Source organism: Oryctolagus cuniculus, chromosome 7 (assembly GCF_964237555.1).
Source record: "Oryctolagus cuniculus chromosome 7, mOryCun1.1, whole genome shotgun sequence".
Classification (NCBI taxonomy): Eukaryota; Metazoa; Chordata; class Mammalia; order Lagomorpha; family Leporidae; genus Oryctolagus; species Oryctolagus cuniculus.
This window is the reverse complement of record NC_091438.1, coordinates 161,426,820-161,442,459: the sequence shown is the minus strand read 5'-3', so window position 1 is coordinate 161,442,459 and position 15,640 is coordinate 161,426,820. Positions and strand designations below refer to the sequence as shown.

General features: G+C 62.5%; 1 protein-coding gene across 7 annotated transcripts in view; it reads right to left on the bottom strand.

The window, feature by feature from the left end:
- NPHP4 (nephrocystin 4) overlaps window positions 1-15,640 on the bottom strand; it is a 115,150-nt gene that overhangs the window by 71,388 nt on the left and 28,122 nt on the right. For all 7 annotated transcript variants that reach the window (XM_070079390.1, XM_070079388.1, XM_070079389.1 and 4 more), the window contains 3 exons: window positions 7,677-7,813; window positions 4,983-5,149; window positions 4,339-4,465 (listed from right to left, as the gene is read on the bottom strand). In XM_070079390.1, coding sequence (XP_069935491.1) covers window positions 4,339-4,465; window positions 4,983-5,149; window positions 7,677-7,813 — 431 coding nt within the window. The remainder of the gene's footprint in view (window positions 1-4,338; window positions 4,466-4,982; window positions 5,150-7,676; window positions 7,814-15,640) is intronic.

Sequence of the window (15,640 nt, the reverse complement as noted above, 5' to 3'; positions counted from 1 at the left end):
AGAGCATCGTCCACCAGGAAGGAGATGCCAAGGGCCCTGATGACCGAGCTGCGCCGGAGCTGAGAACAACAGGGCTCCTCCGGTGACCAGGGTCCCAAAAGACCCTGCGTATCTGTCTGGATTCAGGGAGCAGCCGTGCCACTGTCACTGCCCAGACACGACTCCCCACACGCGTGCACACACACAAAAGGGCTCTGGCTGGGATCCTGACGCCCACGTGTGGCTCTGCAGGCCACTGGGTTAAACCACAGCCAAGTTCATGTGAGAGCAGACCCGAATACAGAAGAGAAACCATCTTTTCAACCAAGCCAGCCTCTTCCAAACTGCTTGTGGCTGGATGAAGCTGCACCTTTATACCCACACAGGGAACAAGTCCAGAGCCGGCACCTAGCACAGAAGTCACCCCCACGCCGTCGGAACCGGACCGCGGTCCGTCCCTTCAGCCGGGGCCAGGCTGACTGCTCACCGTGGCCGTGTTTCAGATCCCGGGCCAGGACACGGCGCACGTATCCATCTCGGGGTGGGCGGGGACACCCTGGCGGTGCAAGCACAGAGTGGGGGCGGCCAGGGTCCCCAGCACCGGGCTGCCCGCTTCCTCCCTGCCCACCCAGCTGCAGGGCAGGCTCCAGTCTACCAATGGGAAGCTGGCCGCAAATCTGATGCTTTTTATGGATGAAACGACCGTACGTGTTTTAGGAAAACAAGTCACTAAAGAAAAAAAAAAAAAAAAGGACCTCACCTCCTGTAAAACAGATGTGCATTTCAGGGTCAAAAGTAAAATAAAACAAAACAGCCAAGTTTTCATGCTGTTTGTGGAGCCCTGGTGAGGTTCAGTTCACACAGACTGTAAAGAAACAAAAGCCCAGAATTCACTGAATCGTTCCCATTTAGGGCCCGAACTATGACAGCAAAGAATATAAAGAAGACCTAAAGGGGCCAGCACCATGGCATTGTGGGTAAAGCTACCGCCTGCGGCGCCGGCATCCCGTAAGGGCGCTGGTTTGAGTCCCGGCCGCTGCACTTGGATCCCACTCCCTGCGGATGTGCCTGGGAAAGCGGCAGAGGATGGCCCAGTGCTCGGGCCCCTCCCGAAGGGCAGCAGTGCACACAGAGGGCCTCCTGTGTGGGGGCCGCACACGGACACTCCTGCGACCCAAGGGACCTCACGGAAACCCTCAAGACCCCCCAGTCCCATGTGTCAGGCTGTGTTCATCCACCTTCAGCACACGCCAGACCACGGTGCTCAGGCTCCACGCACAGAACAGCCCGCAGATGCGGCGCCGCCGTGCCCCGGGCACCCAGACCAGCACCTCGCGGACAGCACAGGCTCAGATGTGCTAGACGGACTTGTCTAGAGACCGTTGACAGACAGAGCTCCTGTGTCCACTATGACCTCTCAGCGACTTCTGGGGGGGTCGGCCTGTCTGTCACATGACCACCACGCCAGGACTGCTCCCACCTGGAGACCCCCAAGGGCTGCACACTTGTCCTGCCCTCCTCCAGGACGGGAAGACAGCAGCCACTCCGGCTAACAAATTAACCACACAGGAGACGCAGCAGAACCGTCTTCAGACCCCACGCAGACTCAGGGGGCGGGGTATTGGGTCTGACTTTCTGCTGTATTCTCTGTATTTGTCCCCCATCTGGGCACCCCCATTTAAAAGTGGATGGTGTACACAGAACCTTGGGGGCCACTCCAGGACTCGCGTACACGGACCTGGCTCGGGGGCCACCTCCCAGAGGAGAGGGCGCGGCCCCCTTCTACTCATTGCTGAGTCACCGCAGGACAGTCATCTCCAGCTTTGGGCTGGTGCGCTGAGTCCCTGCACTTTGGCGACACCCAGTGAACCACGCCCGGTGCAGGCGAGACTCTAGGAAGCTCTCTCAGTGCAGCCCTGAGCAGGCAGATCTGCGGAGGGCGCAGGTGCCCAGGCTCCATTATCCGCTCCTCCCTGCTGTAACTGCGTTTCTCATTTCCATCCTGGGGGGGTGGGGAGGGACAGCGCTGTGGCTTAGCGGGCAAAGCCGGCATCCCGGGCCGGCGCTGTGGCATTCCAGGTAAAGCCAGCACCCCATGTGGGCACGCGTTCACATGCCGGTCGCTGTTTCTGGCCCAGCTCCCTGCTGACAGCCTAAGAAAGCAGTGGAAGACGGCCCAAGTGCCTGGGCCCCTGCACCCACGTGGGAGACCTGGAGGAAGCTCCTGGCTCCTGGCTTCGGCCTGGCTCAGTTGTAACTGTTGCAGCCGTTTGGGAAGTGAACCAGCGGATGGAAGATCTCTTGGTCTCCCCCTCTCCTGTAACTCTGACTTTCAAAGTAAATAAGTAAATCTTTTTTAAAATTTTGAAATAAAGACATACAGATGTTCACAAATGAACTAAAATTATTTCCCTCAAAACAACTCAAAAGGGACCAGTATTGTGGGCGGTGGGCTAAGCTGCTGCCTGGGACACTGGCATCCCACACCAGAGCACCGGTTCAGTCCTGGCTGCTCCACTTCCACCCCAGCCCCCTGCTGACACCCCTGGGGAAGCAGTGGAAGACGACCCAGGTGCTTGGGCCCCTGCGACCCATGTGGGAGACCCAGATGGAGCTTCTGGCTCCCAGTTCTGGCCTGGCCCAGCCCCGGCCATTGCAGCCATCTGGGGAGTAAAGCAGCACACGGACGAGATATCTATCTATCTTTCCAATAAATGTCTTTTACATAATAACACTTCAGAAGGGGTTGTGGGGGGAGCATCCGCGAAGGCGGTGACCCATGAAGGTGACCGCTGAGGCTTCCTGTGTGCACTTGAACATCTTGTCTGTTTCTGCTCATGCTTGAATTCCCACTAGACAGCCTCCTCCAAAGACAGGAGGAAGGACGCGCCGCCCGATGGCACAGAGCTTGCAAAGGCCTCATCTTAACCGAAGACGGGCTTCCCCAGGCTGCTGCCCCCATGGCCGGGGCGGGGATGAAGTCCCCGCGGTCACTCACTCCGACCCCCGGGGAAGCAGCGAGGACCGGGCTGGCACCAGGGCCTTTGTTTTCCTCGACTCTCAGATCTGTGCCCGCTGGGAACGCTGGGTTCAGCCTCCCCGTTAGCGCGTGTGCCGCTCTCAGCGTTCCACACAGCAAGTCGTTGTGTGGAAAACCATTTCACACCCGGGAACACTCCCGTCCAGATTACACCGAGACAGAACACTTGATGACAGTGAAACGGAATCCAGTACCCCCGTCCAACCACCTCCAGGACAGAGAGGGCCGATGAGCCGTCACAGCCGCATCCGAGCACCGGGCAGCCAAGGCGCGAAGCCGCGGGCCACAGGCTGGGCTCTGGGGGAAGAGTGACAGCGACAGCAGAGCGTGTCCCGCGGGCCATCTCGGCTGCGGCAGACACCCCCTGGGGCTGCACCTAAGCTACGATCCACGGTGCTGGGGGCAGCACAACAGGCAGCCCCCGCCGTGCCCTGGACTGGTCCCCCGTGACCCCCAGGCTGGCGCTGCCACCCAGCCATCAGGAGTAGCACGGCCCGCCCAGAGGCCCACCAACTCCACACCCCCCCCCCCGCCCCGTGATCACCGCCCCACCCCAGGAGGCCCCAGGCCCACTCATCCAGGGCTAGTCACCTGCTCCAGGGAGAGGCACAGCTGGGAACTGTGACCCTGGGGGAGACACAGCCAGGAGGCGAGGCACAAGGCGGCCGTGCTCCAGCACCTCCCCTCCCTGCCACGGCGCCGGCGGCCCTGGGCCTGCCCTTCTGCTTACGGGAGCTGCCCAGCACTGCTCAGACCCCACCCCCATGGGGGACACCGGCCAGCCCTGCCTCACTTTGCAACTGATTTGTTACAATGATATGGCCTTTTTCAAACAGAAACCTGGATTTTAAGAACAGCCTGATGGGGGATGATCAGAGCCGCATCGGCGATGAGTGGCGCTCACGCGTGGAGTTGCTCCAGCCGACTCTCCCGCTCCTGCTCTTCACATAACAAAGGCACACGCACACACGGTGCACCGTGCAAAGCACAGACTGCCAGTGCAGGCTCAAGTTCTACCGCACTAAACACCACGCGAAAGACACCTTAGAACAGCCTCGTTTCTCCGATGGCTGTCGACTTGATAATTACTAATTAATGCCATCACGACCCGTGAAATTTATTCGACTACCTGCGACCCTCGGCCAGCAGACTGCGCCATTACCATACAGAGGGAGAATGGTGACAGGGGAGCAACCGCGCTCCAGGCCTCCTTCCAGGCTGACCAGACAGGGCGTTCGACGGGAGAACGCCAAGGCCAGCCGCGTGCACTAGGCGCAGAGCCCGTCCCGCCCGCTCCGCCTAGGGGATCAGGTCCTCACCACGCCGTCTGTTCCTGTGGGACTGTGAAACACGTACTCCAGCTGGAAGATGACCACGAACGCCGGCTGATGGACCATCTCGGGCAGGCGGAGGCGGCTCCTCAGAACCAGAGCTTGGCTTCCAGAGCTGGGTCAGAAACAGCGGGGGAGGTCACAGCGGTGGCTCCGCCCTGTCCTGGGCCCCCCTCCACCCAGGGCGCTCCAGGGACCCCAGGCACCGTGAGACCCCAGGGGACTGCCCAGGCACAAGCCCACCAGGCAAGAGAACTCTTCCACAAGGCTCAGCCTCCAAAGCGATTCCCTGAACCAGAGCTTTAGAAAACTTTTATTTATGTACTTGAAGGGTGGAGAGCCAGAGATTCCCCCTCCACTGTCCCGGCAACAGCTGAAGCCAGGAGCCCAGAACTCCACCAGGGACCCACGCGCTGGCCTCAGGTTGTCTGTCAGGTGGGAAAGACCCCAGGACACAGCTGCCAGGCGCCACACCCCCCCAGCAGCCACAGCTGGAGGCATCCAATATGCAAATTCCAAAACCCACCTCCCACAGCTGACACGCCCCTCCCTTCACGGTGAAGCCTCACGCACGCCCACCCCGCCCCCTTAACTCGGCAGGGCTGGCCCCGGAACCCGGGGCCGGGCAATACCTGCTCTTGGAGGAGGAGCTGAGCTTCCTGCTGAAGCTGGCGGAGCGTGTCAAGGCCACGTCCATCGCGGGCACCAGCACCACCACCTGAGGCCTCTGCACAAAGCCCAGGCCGTTGTGCACCCCCACGTGCAGACGCCGCTCCCGGACCTCCAGGGTGCCGCCGCCCTGCAACAGAGACAGAGCCGGAGGCCTGAGGCCGGCACAGACGGGACGGGCGGAGCCTGAGGCCGGCACAGACGGGAGACGGGACGGGCGGAGCCTGAGGCCGGCACAGACGGGACGGGCAGAGGGAGCCCCCAGGGCAGCGCAAGTTCCGGGGCAGGCAAGGAGAGGCAGGACAGACGCCTCGTGTGAGCCGGGCTTGGGCCGAGGGCACACCGTGACCCGGTCCAGCCGCCAGCCACGGGGCATGCCCCACACGGCGCCCGCTGAGGCCTGCACGGCCACACTCGCAGGCTGGGCGCGCTCTCGGGACGCAGCCAGCACAGGACCGCGGGACGTGGCTCCTTCGACAAGACTCTGTGGTCTAGGGAATCCGGCAGCCCACTCTCCGGAGGCACGGGGTGCACCGACACAGGGGTGCCCGGAGGCAGACGCTGCCCACCCAGGGACTCGGGACTTGGGTGACTCGGGCGGGAGGAGGCAGCGTAGCAGGCAGGCGTCACGACCCAATAAAGGATGGACGTGCCCCCAGTGATCCCCAGACAGCAAAGTTTCATCTCAACCCAGACCTCACAGGCCCTCCAGCAAACGCACACGGCTGTCCCCAGCTGCCCGTGTTCACTACGTCGTGATCTTTGCAAAACCACCTCCAAGTTTTCAAGCTTTCTTCACTGTCCACTGATCGTGCTGAATGGACCCAAGTTCAGCCTATGAGTCCCCGGGGAGTGAAAATACAGCGATGGCATTAACTGAGTACCCGTCAGCTCAGGAACAAGAACACACACGGTATGAAGTCATTTTTATGGTGACACGTGAAGTTCAACAACGACCTCTGCCCCACACAACCTGCCCTGCAGACGCAGGCAGCGCCGGAACCACGCCCGCCGAGAGCGTGGCCGCTGCGGTTTGGTCCTGGTCTCCACGTCGCATTCACAGCACGGATCCTGCCACGGGGCACGGCAGTGCCGCGGCGGGGCAAACAGCCGAAGCCCCTCATCCCCACAACAGGACGCCACGGCGCTCCTGAGAGCCAAACACCCGGATGCACGTCATGTGTCCTGGTGAACACGACAGGGTCCCCCGGGACACTCGCTCCCTAGAGGGGACTGGCAACAGGTAGGGGAGCCGGTCAGAGGGCTGAGCACACAGGACGCGAGCAGGGCGGTCAGCTGGAGAGACGGGGGGGGGGGGTGCACCCCCCGGGATGGTCAGGGCTTTGCCGTGGGACCCGGTGCTGCGGGAGGAGCCATGTGCTCACAGGTCCACGGAAGGGACAGGTGTGCCGCCACCGCCAAGGTGGGACAGGCGCAGCTGGACAGGCGTGAGGCCGAGGAGCCACACACAGGGAGGCCAGGGAAACCAGCAAGGACGAGCCACACCCGTCAGGACCACGGGGTGAGGCGTCCTGCTGTCCACCCGAGGGTAACCAGGGGCCAGCAGAGGGCTCCGAACAAACAAGAGACAGCTTCGAGTAAGGAGTGGGAGACAAGGTGTTCTGTGGGACTGACACTTCATCCAGGAATTTCCTGCCCCAGCACCTACTCAGCAAAAGTAACAAAAGCATCAAGAGGCCGACCACAGCGCCAGCCAGGAAGGCGGCACAATCTGACGCGTCAGCCTCCAAGTCCAGCACCAAGACAACGCACAGAGTCCCTGGAGCCCCAGGGGGCGGGCAGGGCTCCACGTCCACCTGGAAGAATCCTGGAATTCCACCAAAGCCCCACAGCAGGGGGCACACGCTCCCCGTGGCTGGACGTAACGCCTCTCCAGCCACCTCCTCTACCCTGGCCTCGCCGACTCTGGACGGGCCAGTGCTCTGCTTCGGCCAACGGGATGGTAGCAAATTCACTGCCACCAGGCTTGATGCACTTCTGATGCCTCTCCTACGCCTCCCTTCTGTGAGAACAAGCCCAGGCCGGCTGCTGGAGGACCCGCGAGCATGTGAGGCTCAGCTTCCGGGCTGAGGCCGGCACCTAGCTGACCATGAGCCACAGGCAGACACAGAGGAACGCCTCAGGAAAGCCCCTTTCCACTTCCTGCTCAGGGGCGTACTGAGTCAAAGCGCCAGGACACACACGGGAATGCTCTCTGCAGGGTCCCAACAGCCCCAAACCAAGCACCGCCCACAAGGCCGGCAACGGTGGCGTGGACAAGCGAACCGTGCGCGCTCACAGCACGCGTGGTGACACGCTGTAGAACTGGGAAAGTGGGCGAACGGCTGCACCAGCTGTGAGAGACAATCTCGCGGGTGCACCACGCCGAGCTGAAGACCACAACACCGAGGAAAAGGACGATTTCACTCCCAGCTCGAAAGCAGGCAGGGCTCCACGGGTTAGAGACGCGTCCAGACCTGGCGAAGCCAGAGCAAGCAGCGTCCAGGCGAGGACAGCGGAGGCCGTGGGGGCTGGGCTGCCAGGCCGGGGGTCCTCTCTCACCTGCTTAACCACCACGTCGGCGCAGCAGGAGCGTCCCTCTTCCGGCAGGCCCCGTCGCCAGCTGTCACTCACCCACCCTGCCCAGGAGACGGTACCTCTCGGAAGTGGTCGCTGACCAGGAGGTCCAGAAGCTCTTCCTCAAACTTCTCAAGGGAGGGGTACAAGGTGAAGAACACGTCGTCCAGGAACCACGTGACACACTTCTGTAGGCGGGGCTTCCGCAGGGCATCGCCTGGAACGGCGAGAGGGAGTGTGAGGTCATCCTTGGAGGCAACGGCCAGACGTGCGCGGGGCAGCTGCGGGCAGGCATGCAGACAGACACACCGCCGGCCAGAGCCGCCGTCGTCACACCCCGCCGCGAAGCCAAGTGAACACACGCCCAAGCTGTACCCCAAACCTCCCCTGGGATCAAATTTCACACCCCGACAATTCAGAGACACAGAGGACGCGACGCAGGGTGGCACCTGCACCCCTTCAGCCTTCCTGTAACAAGAACACAGCCAACAGTGCCATCTCTTCCCCCGCTGTGTCTACCCTGAACGGCTGGAAACACGCTGGGATGCTGGTGAGCACGTCGAGGCAACGCGTGGACGAACGCAGCCTGGGCTGGCCCGGGAGACAAGTCCCCGGCCTGGCCCAGATGCCCCGTCCTTTGGGCTCCTTGGGGACCAGAAGGCTGATGGCTCCCAGCACCTCACTCAGGGTGTCACAGGACAAACTCAGCTGAGAGAAGGAAGAGCCCTTCTCCCGGCCCCTGGAGCAGACTACGGTGAAGGCAGAGGGGCCGCGGCGTCCCGGCACACGCACGGCCCCGTGGAACCTTCTCATCCTCTCAGATCCCGGCTCCTCCCCTTCCTGTCTTTGCGACAACTCACACATTTAAGCTCAAGGTCTTGGATGATTTTTTTAAAGCCCTTAAAAGTTCCAAAGAGGAAAACAAAACACGGGGTTAACCCTCCATGGTGAGGACACTGCCCATCCTGGGAGACAGTGTCAGGGAGCCCAAAGGCCTCACACACCCCCAAAGCCCTGCAAACAGCCCACATCTCCCACACCAGTAAGGCCACTTCCTACACTGACTCCGGGAAAACAGCCAGAGGCGGGAGAGAGCAGTCACGGTAAGGACACGCACCAGGCACTACTTATGGCACAGAAAGCCAGGACAATCAGACGGCCCACAACAGGGGACCGCCAATTAAATCACTGCTGATCCAGCCCAAGTAAGGACCAGCACTGCTGTCCAAGGCTCTCTGATGACTGAAAACCAACTGAACAAAACAAAAACTGTGTATCACTCCTTTTGGCGTGGACTTCATTTAAAAATATCTGCATGGACTCCTGCATACCTGGGGGCAGTAATCACAGACCGTCTCGCCTCCTCCTCCACGGTTCTGTTTTCCCCATCACGACAGGCGTTAGGCTTGCTGCCTCCAAACAGAACACGTCTACGTTCCTTTCGGGATTTAAAAATGTGTTTAGCAGAACAGATGACAAAGCACAGACCAACAGATGACAAAGCAGCGCTGGTCCTTACTCGGGCTGGATGAGCAGTGATTTAATTGGCGGTCCCCTGTTGTGGGCCGTGGCAGAGCAGGTCAGGCCGCCTCTTAGGACCCCTGCCGCCCACGCGGGAGCGCAGGTGCAAGTCCCAGCTGCTCCGCCTCGACCCAGCTTCCTGCTAGTGCATCCCGGGAAGCAGCGGGTGACGATGGCTCAAGTGCTCGGGCCTCTGCCGTCCACGTGGGAGACTCAGGTGGAATTACCGGCTCCCGCCTTCGGCCTGGCCCAGTCCTGGCTGTTGCATTCTGGGAGTGAACCAGCAGATGGATAAATCTCAATGTCTATCTCTCTCTCTAACTATCTGCCTTCGAAGTAGATGGAAATAAACAAATGCAATTTCTTTTTCCAGCGCAGGCAGCCTCATCCCAACAGCCAGAGGTGGAAGCAGCCCCGTATCCGCAGGGGGACGGGGTCTTGTTCAGCTGTGAGAAGAAGGAGACTCTGGCTGGGCTACAGCGTGCTGCCAGGTGAAGGAAGCCAGTCACAGAAGGCCAGCAGCTATGTGGGCTCCCCAGAGGGGTCAGGGTCAGAGGGCAGCTCAGGGGGTGCCCGAGGCTGGGGACCAGGGAGCTTCTCGGGACAGAGTCTGGGAGAACAACACAGTTCTAAAGATGGATGGCGCAATGGTCACCTGCGGGGATGGACTGACTACCACTGACCACCGAGAAATGATACGGTGGTAAATTTTGTTGTGTTTTAGCACAGTATCTTTTAAACATTTATTTACTTATTTGAAAGTCAGAGTTAGAGAGAAAGAGGCCTTCCATCCAATGACTCGCTCCCCAGGTGGCCACAACAGCCAGGGCTGGGCCAGGCCAAAGCCAGCAGCTTCGTCAGGGTCTCCCATGTGGGTGGCAGGGCCCACACGTTTGGGCCATCTGCTGCTGCTTTCCCAGGCCATTAGCAGGGAGCTGATCTGCAGCAGCGCAGCCGGGACACGAACCGGTGCCCACACAGGATGCAGACGCTGTGCGGGCAGCCCCACCTGCGGTGCACGATTTAAGAGCACGGGAGTGCGTGAGGTCCACCCTTGGCTGCAGTGGCCAAGCGAGGTCTGGAGCTGTCCCGTGCTGAGACCCTCCCCGTGCTGTGGACAGCGAACGGGAAAGCGAGGAGCCCTTTCGGCAGATGGGGCTCCAGGAGCGGCGAGGTGGCCCCGCGGCACTGCCGCCACAGAGCGCCACACGGGCCCAGCTGCGGACGGCCGTGCTGGCAGAGCTTCCCAGGACAGGCAGGAGGCCAGCTGGGCCCATGGAGGAGCTAAACGGAGAGCCGAGGACGTCGGGCACGGGTCCCTGGGACGACGCCTGGCACCAGCCACCACTCCCGTGAGCCGCCAGAGCGTCGCAGCCAAGCAGGGCAAGAGGAGTGTGCAGCAAAGAAGGCCCCGAGGCCCGGCTGCCAGGGTGAGCAAACATCAGGGAGAGGCCGGGGCGCGCAGCCCACGCCACGAGGCGGAGCCCACGGGGTCAGGGAGAGGCCGGGGCGCGCAGCTCACGCCACGAGGCGGAGCCCACTGTGCCCTGAGTCCTGGACCGAGGCAGCCGCAGACGCCCCTCTCTGTGTGACAAGACTTCAGCCTGTGCAGCTCATGGATGGGGCCCTTCTCAGGACTGTGACCCACAAGGGCGCCCACAGCAGCGCACTGCTTCAGACGGTCCCACGCGGCGGGCCAGAGCCGCCACCGGCCACCAGAGCCGGTCAAGGACAGGGTGCAACAGCTCCAGGCGAGGCCGCCCCAGCCCCCTGCCCCAGCCCCCTGCCCCAGCCTCCCCTGTGTTCCTGACAAGGCCCTGCGCCTCCTCTGTGCTCTGAGCCCCATCTTCAGCCCTGACACAGCTGGGACCATCTCATGGGACACCCCCCCCCCACAGGCTTCTGTCACTCATCACGGACACCTGTGCACGCGCCGCTCACCTGACAGCCTGCCAGTGAGCACACACCCGAGCCCCCCTCTGCCCAGAGCAGAGGAAACCGGCACCCTGCATCCACACCCTATCTACGGAAACAGGAAGGGGGACTCCGCATCCTCCTGGCCCCTCACCAGCCCAGCGCGCGGCCCCCGGGCAGCTGGGCGGCTGCACCTACCCCCTAAGGCCCTCAAACACAGGACAAACCCTGAAAGGTGAACACAGCTGACCCATCTAGCTCTGCGCGGCTGCAGCAGGAACACAAGGAGAGCCCAGGCTCAGGGCTTCACCCGCCCCGTGAGCCACACCGGACGAGGAGCCAAGAGCAGACAGGGCTGCAGAGAGGCAGAACGAACAAGGGCAGACCGTGGGTCCAGAGCCCACAGTGCCAGAAACTCAAGCTCAGAAGCACAGAGCCCAGCGAGGAGCTGGGCAAGACGCTGCAGCCACGGAAGACCCAACGGGCAGCCCCACGGAGCCCCACGCTGCAGGGGACACAGAACTGCTGGTGAGAGACGGTCACTCCTGGAAGCAGGACCTGTCACAGGAAGAGGGCAGTGTCCGACCAGCCCAGCCCCTGTGGTCCCGGGCTGACAACACTGCCCATGGGGTGTGAGACTGAGGAACCTCCCAGGTGGCGGTAGGCACCAATGAGCCACAGATCCTGAAATACAAGGGCCAGTGCTATGTGGCACAGAAGGTTAAGCCTCTGCCTGCAGTGCCGGCATCCCCCGTGGGCACCAGTTGGTGTCCCAGCTGCCCCACTTCCGATCCAGCTCCCTGCTAATGCACCTGGGAAAGCAGTGGAAGATGGCTCAAATCCTTGGGCCCCTGCACCCAGCTGGGAGACCCAGAAGAAGCTCCCGGCTCCTCGCTTTGGCCTGGCCCAGCCAAGGCATCGGGGCCATACGGGGAGTGAACGGAGAATGGAAGATGTCGCTTTCTCCTTCTCTGGAAGTCTGGTGCAAACCCCAGAGCTGGGCCCTAGGAGCAGGCACCGCTGACCCCCAGAGCCCTGCGTCCTGAGCTGGGAAAGGCAGAAACAGCGTCCACCCCAGACACCGACTCTCGTTACTCCTGCACGTCCGTTCGAGAAAGTCACCACGCACACGGGATCGCTGAACCCCATCCCACGAGAGGACGCCTGAGGCTCTCCAAACAGCACAGCCTGGCAGAGCCTGGCCGGAGGCCTCCCAACTGTGCCCAGCCCCGGGCCGGAGCTGCCTGCCCTGCCGCCCAGCCACTGGCCATCTCAAGGAGACCTTCGACAAGAAGGCTCCCCCTCACCAAGGACTGCAGGGAGCTACAACTCAGCAAGGGCAGCTGGGACGGCGGCAGAGGCCCAGTGTCCCGGGAAGGGGCCCAGACTGGGCTCTGTATCCCCCTGTGACGAGGGGCACAGGCACCCCCGGATCCAGCAGCCGTCTGGTAGTCCTGAGCGGTCCACACAGAGAGGAGAGGAAGCACATGTCCCTGATGTGTCCCGCACAGGGAGCAGTGTGGGCAGGAAAGGCCAGCTCCCTCCAGGACACAGGTGCACAGGGAGCACCTGCTGAATCCTGGGCCCAGAAGGGCGAGGGCAGGTGGGCATCTCCACTCGGCAGCCCTCTCTGGGCCACCTGTACAACCACCCAGCTCTCAAGCCGGCCTCAGCCACCACACTGGCACGTGGCAGGAGCTGTGTCTGAAGGGCTAACAAGGAGGAACCCGGCCAGACCTGCGGCCGCTCGACCCCAGCAGGCACAGCGTCCGGCTGAATTGAGGACAGAATTCCCACGAAGAGCAACACAGGTGCCTCACCCACTGTCCCACTTCTCCCCAAACACAGCTCCAAGAGCAGGCCGATCGCCGTCCCCATTTCACCGGAGAAAAGTCAGCAACGACAGAGGCCTGGGGAGGTGAGGAAGTCCCCTGAGCTCTCGCTGCGGCGAGGGGCGGGCAGGCACCACCAGCACCGCGCAGAGCCTCACCGCACACCGGAAACCATCGCGCATTCAGACAGCTGACAGCAGCACCCAGAGCCCGCCGTGCCCCGCTACCCCCGCCGGCGGGGCGGCGCCACCCTCGCCATGTGCCTGGGCCTGGCTCTATCTGCTACCAAGTGCTTGCGCAGGAACACGGTTCCCAGGAATGACACGGTTCCCGGGGAAGCGCACCCCACTCCACGATGACCCAGTTTACCTGGGACTCCCACGAGTGGCTGCAGAGGGGATGACTGCTGGCAAGTGTCAACAAGCAGGAGCCCCTTCCCACGGACAGCCTGGAAGCAGAGACCCCTGGGACCCGCAAGGAGTCCCCCAGGCCGGCATGGGCTCCGGCGACCACAGCCCCCGGGGACGTCTCTCGGCACATCTTGAATCCAGCGCACACTCCAGCGGTGCAACCAGCGGAAAGCGGAGGGTCTGTGCGGGAACGGCGGTGAGGGCGAGCCAGGCCCAACGGCACCTCCGCGGGCACGTCAGACGGGCTTCGCCTGGGGAAGGGGGGTTTCGCCTAGGCACTCAGAGCTGCGCCCCCCGCACCCACACGGGCCCTCCCCAACAAACGCCCTGCGAACCATCAGTGGATCTACAAAAGGTGCACACTGAACACTGGCAGGGCAGAGGTTCTCTCGGGGCGGTGGAGTGGGAGGAGACAGCCCCAGTGCCCAGCGCCCAGTGCCCAGCCCAGAGGCGCCTGAGAGGCGTGCAGGGCGGGACGGAGGGCAGCGAGCCTGGAGAGCCCGGCACTGGCTGTGACCACCCCGCAGGGCGCCCGCAGTCCCAGTGGCTGCTGAGCCGTGATGCAGCCAAGTCTCGGCACAGCCAGTTTTGCTCCACCCCCACTGATGGCTGCCTCCTCTCTACCCTCCCACCATGGCTGCAAGGCCTGCCCAGCTCTCTGCCCTGGAGTCCTAGAACACACCACTGATGTCTCCACTGCACACAGCCCCCGCCTGCCACTCATCCGGAATGGCCACCGAGACACAAGCTTGATGGAGCCTGCACCAGGTCTCCGGACAGCCTTGCCTGCGTCACAGAAACCCACCCATTCACGGCTCGCTCCATTGGCCTCCCGGGGGACCCCTGTTTCAGACACTCTGGGAAGGGCCGCTCTGCTCGGGGGGGCACTACAGGCTGAGACCCCCACCCTCTCCAGACTCTGCGCCCAGTAAGACCAGGCCGCACTGTCCCTGGGCACCCCAGGAGGAAGCCCCACGCAGAGACGGCTTAATCCTGGCATCAGCTGTGGCCTTGGCTCCAGCTCCCCACACAAGTGAGCAAGAGACAAACCAGGAACTCTGAGGAAGGCTGCGGGGTCCCGCCCACGTCGGTGTCCTGGCATGACACTGTGCTATGCGTGGCACGTGGGACCACTCTGTACTATGCATTACAGCCGCCGGAGAATCCACAATGACCTCAATCAAAATTTCAATTCAAAACAATGCAATTCTGCATATCGTGGCAGCTTACAAACAAACAACGCTCCAGCTCCCAGTGTGGCATCAAGACAAAACCTGGGCCGGCGCCGCGGCTCACTAGGCTAATCCTCCGCCTTGCGGTGCCGGCATACCGGGTTCTAGTCTTGGTCGGGGCGCCGGATTCTGTCCCGGTTGCCCTTCTTCCAGGCCAGCTCTCTGCTGTGGCCCGGGAGTGCAGTGGAGGATGGCCCAGGTGCTTGGGCCCTGCACCCCATGGGAGACCAGGAGAAGCACCTGGCTCCTGCCATCGGATCAGCGTAGTGCGCTGGCCACGGCGGCCATTGGAGGGTGAACCAACGGCAAAGGAAGACCTTTCTCTCTATCTCTCACTGTCCACTCTGCCTGTCAAAAAAAAAAAAAAAAAAAGATAAAACCTAACCCTCCCCACGCAGACAACAGCCCCTCCCCAGGAAGCACCCGTCCCTGCCTCGGCCCTTTCTGGGCCGCAGAGTATCAGTCAGCAAGAACGAGGCTCGTGCAGCAAGCGGAGTCACGAGGCAGGGTGGCCCAGGGGAGCCCGGGACAGCCCGAGGGCTGCCTCAGGGTCCTCAGCGAGCCACATGGCACGAGAGGCCCGGCAACATGGGTTTCTCCCCCGAGACAGCCATGGGAGGAGAGGGGGGCTGAGGAGCTGGGTCGGGGGTGCAACTCCATGGCCTGCAGATTCCCTGCTCACGCGATGACAACAGGAACAGCTTAAACTGTCACTCACGGCTGCAATGTCACAGGCACCAACTGCTGCCTTCTGGGCCACCCCTCCCCCGCAGGGCGGCAGGACCCCTGTCACGTGACCCCACCCCAGCAAGGCGGCAGGACCCCTGTCACGTGACCCCACCCTGGGGGGGGTGGCAGGACCCCTGTCACGTGACCCCACCCCAGCGGAGGGGGGGGCAGGACCCCTGTCACGTGACCCCACCCCAGTTGGGGGGGCAGGACCCCTGTCACGTGACCCCACCCCAGTGGGGGGGCAGGACCCCTGTCACGTGACCCCACCCCAGTTGGGGGGGGGCAGGACCCCTGTCACGTGACCCCACCCCCAGCAGGGTGGCAGGACCCCTGTCACGTGACCCACAGCAGATCCAAACCTCAGCGTCCAGCCTGCTCCTGCTCACGGTTAATTTCTAGTCCT